The sequence below is a fragment of the Channa argus genome, chromosome 6, assembly GCF_033026475.1.
Source record: "Channa argus isolate prfri chromosome 6, Channa argus male v1.0, whole genome shotgun sequence".
Taxonomy (NCBI): domain Eukaryota; kingdom Metazoa; phylum Chordata; class Actinopteri; order Anabantiformes; family Channidae; genus Channa; species Channa argus.
The window spans coordinates 14,824,667-14,834,633 of record NC_090202.1 but is presented as its reverse complement, the minus strand read 5'-3'; the positions used below and the strand labels follow the sequence as shown (position 1 = coordinate 14,834,633).

The 9,967-nt window shown below is 42.2% G+C and overlaps 1 protein-coding gene across 14 annotated transcripts in view; it reads left to right on the top strand.

Annotated features, from left to right (window-relative positions):
* The window catches only part of mecom (MDS1 and EVI1 complex locus), a 127,865-nt gene continuing 117,898 nt past the window's right edge, over window positions 1–9,967 (top strand). For 5 of the 14 annotated variants that reach the window (XM_067506829.1, XM_067506833.1, XM_067506832.1 and 2 more), the window contains exon 1: window positions 3–480. In XM_067506829.1, the coding sequence (XP_067362930.1) occupies window positions 444–480 (37 nt within the window). In that variant the 5' untranslated portion in view covers window positions 3–443. Of the gene's footprint in view, window positions 481–9,967 lie in introns of all 14 variants that reach the window. The other 9 variants (XM_067506824.1, XM_067506823.1, XM_067506827.1 and 6 more) reach the window with 4 other exon arrangements.

Genomic DNA, 9,967 nt, shown 5'->3' with positions numbered 1-9,967 from the left:
GTCTCTGTCTCAAGATCAGTCCTGCAGCAAGTCAGAAGTGCACTGGGGGCATCTCAATTACAAAGTTTTCTCACGTGTTAAACAAGAATACACGGCTGAATCTGCCGATGCAGCGACGTTGGACATTTCTTCCAGTGTATACATCGCTTTCATAGTCAGTGGTCGTTTGAAAAAGTGACACGAAAGGAGATGTCCACGATTCACCTCTCGTGACCACATCAGGTTAATATCAAAGTGATAAATCGTCCCAAACTTTTTCTGGCACTTGCTGCCGGCAGATTTCGGACTGTGCGCATGTGCGAAGGTGTCCAGGACTGACAATGCTGGAGAGATAGCGCGTTTGGATTGAGAAACCCAGAGAAAAGGACAGAGAAAAAACAAAAAGGAGGGAAAAAAAGATCCAAGAAAAAATCCAAACAAACCCACGCCGAGAGACTGGCACCATGAGGTCCAAAGGCAGGGCACGGAAACTGGCCACGAGTAGGTGCAACATCCCTTTCTTTTTTCCTTTAGAAACATGCCATCTTATGTGGCTACCTATATCTGTCGCTGTTATCGCTGCGCCTGCTAATCGTTTCTGTGACGATTTAATTTCCAGCAGAAAAGCATAATCTTCGCTTTCACTTGTTAGGAGTAACAAAACAGCGATATTGTCGCAAAGAGGAAAAAAAAAACGCTGTCACAAGTGGTGTGTAAACTTCGAAGTTTTGAGGGAGCTATGGAGGAACTTTCTGCAGGGCGTCCGTACCAGTGCTATTGGAATCGCTCGTTGCATGTAGTGGGCGCTGTAGTGTAGTGTATCGTGGGTTCAAATCCCATGTCCTGTGCATCGGCACTTGTGTTGTAATCGCTGCGCACCGCTGCTGGGTTCGTGGGGAGCAACTTACATAAAAAAATAAAAAAACAAAACAGAATGATGGAGAGAAATAAGGAGAAAGCGAGCAGTTAGACAGGCATGGTAAATGTTCCAGCCAACGGGATCTTGTATTTAATTCCGTTCGTGTATGTGAGTCATGCAGGTCATTCCGAGTTACTATTAATGTTTGTTGAATGGCAAATGATAACGCACTATAGGGAGAAACTCAGAGTTTTGTGTTTTTAATTACTGAGTTGTAAGAGTGTTAAAGTTGACAGAGTTGAGATTCCATGTAGCCTAATTTAATCATCGCGGGACACAGGATACTTGCTGCTTCAACAATTTTCATATAAAGTAACATGAAAATATTCAGCGTGTTTCATTACATTAGATATGTAATCGAAACTCCTGTCATTCAATCGATTTAATTACTTCGCGCAATCAGCTATAATGATTTATTCAAGGAGATGATTGATATGACTACTCGTGCATTGATTTGCTACAATAAATTATGAAGAATTACATTCTTCTTTCTCAAGCACTTTCAGTCCAGTTTCTGTCTGCAAGTTTACATCAGTGTTTTCCATCAAATGCATAATTTTTTGTCTTTTTTCAATCAAAGTCTTGACTTGAGTGCTGACTTTAATTCACAAGTTTCTAACTGTGAAATAACCAATAATTTAGAATTGTGTGGCATTTATTTCCACCTTTTTGAAAGGATTGGCAGTGAAGTTAAAGCCAGAAAGGGAACAGTGTAACCAGTGTAACCCTGGCCTGTACTATTTTAGTATTTGCAGAAACCAGGATTATGCCATTTCATGAGCTTGTAGTTAGTTTTATTCAGTTCAGTAATAAATATTTCTAACATTTTCTTTTTTTAAATTTTGTCTTTTGTCTTTTTGCGAAAAATAAAATGAAATAAAGCAAAATGAAATAAAACACCCAGGTGTGATAGCTGCAACATATCTAAATGTATTTATACAGATGATGTTAATTGGCAGCAGCTTTTTTATGCAATCAGTTTAGACATCCTGATGTTTAATCTGAAATGAATGTAAAGATGATTTATTGAGTCTGCCAAATGTTTAGAGCGAATTGTGACAATAGGAAAATGGTTGCACTATTATTACCATCATCATAACAAGCAATGAAAACACCTTTTCTTTCTTTGTAGCAGCTCTTTAGGTCTATTTACAACGAAACACTGTATGTATATTTTCTTTTTCTCTTTTTAATTTTTTGCATAGTTGTTAAAAGACTTATTGCACACCAAGAAGAACAACTGCATCACTGTAGGAAGTTTTTGACATATTTGTAAACCATAAAAGTCATTTTGGGGATATAAGAGGCATAATTCCTCGTGCGTTTAAAGGTTATTATTTTCGAGATGTAGAGAAAGATTTCTACCTTTTTAAGTCAGAACAGGGGGAGGTTGTGGGTCCCCGGAGATACAGGCCCACTCTGGCCTCCAGCCAGGTCTGCACAGTGTCAACAGTGAATATTTAAATTCCCAGACCCCTCATAAGGGCTCTGCTGGTAAATGCGTTCAGTGTGTGCCTCCCGCTTGTGCAGAGAAGTCGTGTTAAAACGGGCATGCAGGGGCCTCCGTCGTGCAGTCGTGTGATAAAAAAGGGGGTGGATGTAATAGAAGAGGTGATGGAGAGCTGGTAAACGTAAGAGTGATTGATGGAGGCTGACTGATTAGTCCGCACGTCCAGATGTAATGCGGTGCGCCACAAAAACTCGATTTTGCATCTCAACTAAGTGTAGCCAAGGCGTCCAGGCCGCACCCCATGGTGAATTGTGGGGTACATAAAGATGGAGAAGGGGGTCTTTGATGATCTAAACTATAGCTTGGTTTAGTTCCAATTAAATGTCCGTATAGCATGTTTGTGTCTCAATAAAAACCCTTTCATTAAGATGTATTCACGGATCATAGATAATTTGTCACGAATAATTAAAATGAGGATTAATCTCACTCAAACATACAGAGTAAAATTATGATGAACAAACCTTTTACACTTACTTTTTTAATTCTGGATAAAATAAGGAAGGTAAAGGAATAAAAACCTCCATGAAAATTATTTGGAAGTTGAACAAGTGCCAATGGAGCGTTCAAATCCAGTTAGTGTCTCAAACCACACACTTGTGCATTTCATATTCATTTTCACACTTACCGCTTTACTTTGTTTGTCGTCACTCACAGAGCTACGTTTTCTCCAGAAATGTGGAGTCATATCACTTTTTAGATGCATCATCTTGCAAAGTGATGCTCCTCTTTGGCACACGCGTCTCTCTGTCTCTCAGCGCCTCTCCCCTCTCGAGCTGAGAATTGCGTCGTTCTCCTCACATTGTGCAATGGGCCGTGCACCTCGCGTTTGTCTGGCGGAGCTCATTAAACTGGTTAATAGATCGGCCCATTTAAAAGGTGAGAGGGAACGGGCTTGCTCGAGCAAAGTGAAATAGAGACCCCATTAAACAACCCTTGTTGTCCCAGAGAGGCGCTCTTTGCCTGTGCTCCGCTTGGTGCCAAAGCTCCGTATACAAATGTCCCGTATCTCCTTCAGTAATGGACTTGGTCAAAAATGACTGGGGCCCAGGGCAGAGGTTGCTCTGCGCTTACGTTAATCGTTGCTTTGAACTTGTTTCTCTGATGCTAAAGATCGAAAAATGCCTAATATATCAGTTATTTTTTTCCTGCATTATGTAACAGACCCAACATGGCACCACAGCTTCAAGCTCATCTTTAAAAAAAAGTGGTTTGGTATGGATTTAAAATAAATTCAATAACTTTTTTTCCTTGTCATTTTAAATTCATTTTTAAGTCCTGAAAGTGAGAATCAGTAACTTATTGCTGACTTTTTGTTTTACAGTTTGTATTTGCTTTAGATAAAACATGCGTGTATATGAAAAGGCAATTGACACTGAAGAAACACATCACTTCTAAATACTTGCTGTGCTAATTAGTCCAAAACGGTAACGGTCAATATTTTTTTACCTAAATGTGTAACAATTATTTGATCAGGTTCTTGAAGTTGGGGATGTGTTCTTAAAAGTAATAATCACAGTACATACTCTCAATGTACGTAAGGTGCAGCACTTCTGCTTGGTAAGGCTTCTGATTGCTTGCCAATTCAGGTGTACAGCATATCAGACATCCTTACAGGTATACATACATTCATAGTATATTAGTAATGTTCTCAGGTTCAAGTATGTGTATGCCTGTCTGTGTGTTGGTAGGTATAAGGTGGGTGGAGTGTGGGGGGATGGGGGGGTGTGGCAGCTTGACTGTGACCCAGTCTCCCTCATCTATCAATACCCCCATCTGTTTGACATGTCGTCCACTTCCCTCCTCTATGATAGGAGCAGGGGTTTCTTTCTCCTCATCCCTCTCCTTCTCTCAGAAAATTGTCTTTTTGTTTGAGGATCGTGGATGTTAATGAGTCATCCAGAACTCAGTCTCAGGGCTGTAAACAGAGAGCTGACGAGGTTAGTGGTTTGTTTATGCACAGTTGTCACCCGCTTGAAAGATGGCCCCAGTCCCAATCAACTAGGGAGCTTCCAGGCCTTGCCATGGTTCCTCTCTCAGGCCCTCACATAGTGGCTCTGCCCCAGGGGGTTCTGTCCTGTTTCTACTCCCCCTTTTCCAACTGCACTCCCTGTTGTCCTTCATCTCAGTCCATCATGTATGTCAGGAATTTCATATTGTGCGTGAGCACACAGACAAGCAATAGTTTTTGAATTCTGCCATACTGGCAGATGAAAAAGTGCATGTGTGGTTGTGCTGTCATTGCATGTTTCATGTCTGGCTGAAGCAAGTGCTTGTATGTTGATGGTGGTGTACGTGTGTGATGTTGTTTTGTTTGTGTGTGTGTGTGTGTCTGTGTGTGTGGGGGGGGGGGGGGGTAGTATGGTGCAGCAGCCCAGACAGGGCAGTGTGGGAACACCAAGAGATGGAGCAAGGGAGGGTGGGAGGGGTTGTGCAGCAACATGTCAAGCCTGGGAACCGCTGTGTGTTTACCACAGGGAAACCGTACCAACACAGAACAATGAGTGAGCCTTACCCCTTCTAAATAAAAAAGGCATTTTTGCTTTCTTCTCCCTACTAAAGGTCATGGAGTTAGAGATAGGGAGTCCACACAAAAGCCTCCTGTCTGTCGACAGTCTGGTCTGGCCCAGTGCGGTGCCAAGGCTGAGGTCATTATCAACACAGCAGTCCCAAGCTAAGCATATTTTTATAGATTGTGCCTCTGTGTGTTTGCAAGACAGGGAGGCGAGCGTGTATGTATGGGCTTATTTGGGCAGGGTGAGCATGTAGATGCAAGGTTTAGTGCTCATGCACAAAACAAAGGCACAGTGCAGAATATACAAAGTACAGTATTTTTTAAATGTGTGACATTCCTCCCTTTTCATATCACAAATTGTTGTGAGATAAATGGCATTTTGCTGAGCTGAAATGTTTACCCTAACATCAAATTGATTTGTGTGTAGTTATGATGTCTGAGGAATCGTAATGTCAACAAATTGCTGATGGTGCGGTGTGCCGAGGCTATTAACGAGGCAGTGTGAAGGTAGCACTCCTTGGCATGCTTTGAGAAGAGTTGTCTGTTAGCTAATTAAAGAAACTCAATCATTTTATTCTCCAATCAATTACCTGGAGCAGGTGGTGGAACCAGAGACCGACATTCTGGTCTCATGTCTCACATCAGCTAACTACCCTAAGTCACTTTACTGCGCTGTTGAGTGCTTTAATGGGGGAGGAAGACTAAACAACAGAGTTGATGCTGCTAATCTATTCTAATGTGTGCTGCAATTTGCTCTAAACTACAGACATGATGTTATTTTAATACTTTATCTTTTTTAAAAATCTTCCCAGCAGCCCCTCAAAGATTCTGGAAAGTGATTTAAAAATTTCCCAGTTTCCCATATTTCAGTGTCCATTTTTTTCAATTTGGATATCAATAACTGTCTTGTGAATTTATTATGAATATCTTTTTAACAAGCGGTATGCTAAAGTGATATGTGTTTGCTTGTGGACATTGCTTTTTGATCACTGTCCTGGAGTGTTGACAGAGAGAACAGTGCTTTTTTTGCTCTTACACTGTGAAGGGAGCACTTAGCTATAAACAGGAATTACCCAACAATTGCTTTGTGAATGTGTGATAACAGTGTGTTCCAGCACTGCTCGGGGATCTCCCTGGGTGGAGTAAACTGGCCCAAGGGATGGAAGGAGTGAGGAAGGGAGGCATAGTCATTTCTGATTAATGGGGGCAAAACAAGGCATAAGGTCATGCCCACATGTAGCTGAGAGAACAGATATTGTCAGGTGTATGTTTATGTGTTTGTGTGCTTTGTGTATGTGATTCCTTTACACCTTTCATCTCCGTCACAACAATTCCCCCCACGCTCCACTATGAAGCTCATTAAGTGGTGACCTCTCACCCCACCAGGATGGGAGAGAGAGAGGGGAGGAGACATGATCAAAGCTAGGGTCTTCCTGATGAAGTTTGTGGTGAACCACATTCACCTGACTGGGTCTGCTGCTCTCTTGACTGTGTTGCAGTGCTGAAACAGTGTCTGTCCAGAGTGGCTTAGAAAACTGCTTTTATGCTGAAAATCTTTTTGTTTTGTTTTTTCTACACAGCCATGCAACATTTGATTAAGACAGTTTTTTTTTCACACATTGCTTTTGTGTGTTTGGCAAAAGTTTGTTTAACATTTTTCTGGGCGGGCTGATACATTGTAAAGCAGCTTTGAGTGGCACAGGCCGCTTTTAGGAGGAGGAACAAATATTAGTGATGCATGAACCAACAATGTTCACCCTAGTGTTTCTAACAAGCAGTGTCTGAGAAAAGGAAACACCACATCCCTGTCCTCAGAGATCTGTCTTGATGACTTCCTTTCTGTGGATGTGTGTGTCTTTTATAAAGCTGTGCACCTTATGTGTGTGCGCGTGGGTTGTTCGTCAGCCAGGGTCGCAGCAGGGGAAATTATGTGGTCGTGGAAAGGAATGCTGGGCTGATTAGCGCTGCTTACCTGTAAGTGAACTGGACGTGCCGGCTTGTGATGAGACTGAGGAAACAAGGGAACAATAGGACAGTAGAGATTCCTTTCCACGCCACATTCCAGCGATCTTGCAGCCAGGGCCTCCTGCTCGGAGCTTTGATGAACCTTTCTCATGGCTTCCTGGGATTGTCGCTCCTCCACAAACACAAAAACATAAAGCGGTCGGTGAGCAGAGCCAGGGAAGAGAGAGCGCGGCCCTCCTCAGGATGTCCTGTTTTGATTAGCGTTAGCATCCTAAAAGCTCCATAGAAATATTATTCTAACACGGAGAAGAGCTTAGTGGTGACACATCCACCTCTTTCCACTCTGTGACCTCCAGGGTCAGATAGACTACAATGAGCCAGGAATCAAAGAGGTGCTCCTCACCCAGTGATCTGTCAGAGGAAATCATGTGAGGAAAACAAGACGATGAAAAGACAGGGAGGTGTTTCGGGGACTGTCAACAGGTGGGAGTTTGTCAGGCCAGTGCTTTTAGAAATTGTTTTTAAGAAATACCTGTCAATTCTGGATTTTTGTAATATCTTTTTTTACTAACCTGTCAGTGCTAGAATGTGATATTTCTCCTTAAATTAGTATAATGCATCAAATTTGTCAAGAAATTTAAGAGAAACAACAGTGTGGGTTAATATTATGAGTCAAACTTCTTACAATGAAGTTACAGCTTCTAGTAACTTTTAACCTAAGCTTTTACGCACAAGTCATTAATTTATAAGACATGGGGTCAGACAACTAAAATTTGAAAGGCAAACAGAAATGACTAGAACTGCTTTTATTCTTATAAACTGAGTTTCTTTCAGTTGACTGAAATTCTTAATTAACTGGTGATATTTCCTTTTAAGTGAGTAGTGTAGTTCTGTAGTTTGAGCACCAGCTCTTACACACAGTGTCACCTTTCAGGAGCTCATACTGCATCTCTTCTGTCTCCTGTGGAATCAGGGAGCAGTGAAGCATTGCAGCTTGGTTTGTTGTTCTGCTGTTGCTTGAGGGCTTTAGTTTGACAGGAGGGCACCATTTTGTTCACCTCAGTGTCCAGAAGGGACCCCTAGGGGCCTCTGGGCCTGGATGTCTCTGTCAGGGCTGTGGCAGGACTGGGGCAATGGGGGGCCCCACTGCTCACTGGGTCAGTGGGCAAGCTAATCGATTTCATCTCCGTTTCACACGCCACGCCAAACCCCTACTGGCCTGATATTCACATGTTCACTGTTCAGATGATTACACTACTTCCATCTTCCATCTACGTCTTTCTTTTTCCTCTTTCACTTTCTTTTTTTCTTCTGATTCTCATTTCTCTTTCTTCTACTGTATTATGTCTACAATTTTTCTTGCACTCTGTCTGTCCCCCTCTTTTTCTTTCTGTTTCTCATTTTATCAAATTTTCTCCCCCTTTCTAAGTATTTTTATTTTAGCCTCTATGCCTATCTCTGTGTTGGTAAGGGCTGGTGCGCAGGCAGAGGAGTCCTTGTTTTCTCTGCCATTCCTCTGGATGAAGCGTTGGAACAAGGGAATGAAAGCTTTGGGAAAGGGCTGGAAACTTCCCATTCATCAGTGTAAGGAGATACTGCGCTGACAGTTAGCAGACGGCCAGCCAAATACAACACGGGACAGCCTCGTGGGCCTCCAGCGCTTGGCTCAACAGACAGACAGAGCGAGAGCAGACCAAACACCCCACTCATCTCCGTCCGAGGAAATAACACATGTTAGCATTTTAGGTACTTATTCTGATTCTCTTGTGAAGAGAAACTTAAGTGCAAACAGTAGAATAAGTGAATGATTACAGGTGCAATCATAACTAATATAATAAAGCTCAGAGGGCAGAAAATATAACACTATAGACAAATAATGATAACATGCTCTAATTTAAAAAGAGGAGCAAACTGAGTTCAGATCTGGCAAAAAAATAAACTTTCTCTAATTGTCAAAAACTGTAAAAATGCATTTTGAGTTTCGGGTTAGCCTTTATTACTTGTATTTCTCTTATCTTTTAAGACATTTCTTACACTATAACAAGACACTTCTCATCAGCTACTCCAGTAAAGTAGAATGCAAACACACTCTTAGGACAGTCATTAAAAAAAAAAAGCAAAGAATGGTATGCACCCTAAATACAAGATTACTAAAAATACTGACACAATGTACACATACATGGACACGTACCTGTGCTCAACCAGGATGGGACATAGTTTTGGCAAGGCTGTGCAGGGTGGGACATTGCAGGTGTGAGTCTGTGTCTCTCTGCCCAGCCATTAATCGCTGCCATCTGACAGTTCAATCTACGAGGGGCCGAGCAGAACAGCCGGCTGGTTACCAGGGCAGGTCATTACTGAGCATGGAGGCAGCCAATCGCATCAGCAATCAATGACAAAGGTTGTAGAAAGGTAAAGAGCTAAAAGTGAGAAAGAAGTGGAGCAAAACAGGATTGCGAAAGATAGACGGTGAGAGAGGCAATGGACATGGGGAGGAAGGGAGAGAAGAGGTATAGCGGGATAAAGGCAGTTATGCTGTTGAAGGTCATATCTTAGTTGTGGAGTAGATGACAAACAGGCTGTCAGCTGCCAAGAAATAGAAATATTCATCCGATGCTGCACAACTGAAAATATGGCCCCTTGCATGTGCACATACATAAATGTGCACGGAAACAGTCACTGCTTTAGCAGCTTGATTGAGAATACAGCAGGGGAATTCAGTGCGAGCCATTATTTTATGAATTCTGTATACAAGGTGTTTGCAGTGTGTGCCACCCTTTTTTGTGGTAAGTTCGGGCTGTGCTGTAGTAAAAGTAATGACTGGCTGTGAATAAAACAAAGAAAAAATCAGTTCATGAAAACACCACAACTCCCCTGAGGCCCCGCCTTTGCTGCCCATTGTCTTAACACGTGAATGGCTGCAGTGGTCCAGCAGTGTTTACCCAGCCCCTGTAAGTAAAACATAGTCTCCTTGTAGCGGTAATTTCTGTTAACAAAGACTCACAAAGAGTCAATAGTACATAAGGTTTTACTAAACAAATGCAGCGTGGTACTTTTCTTTGACAGTCTCCCTAACAGAAAG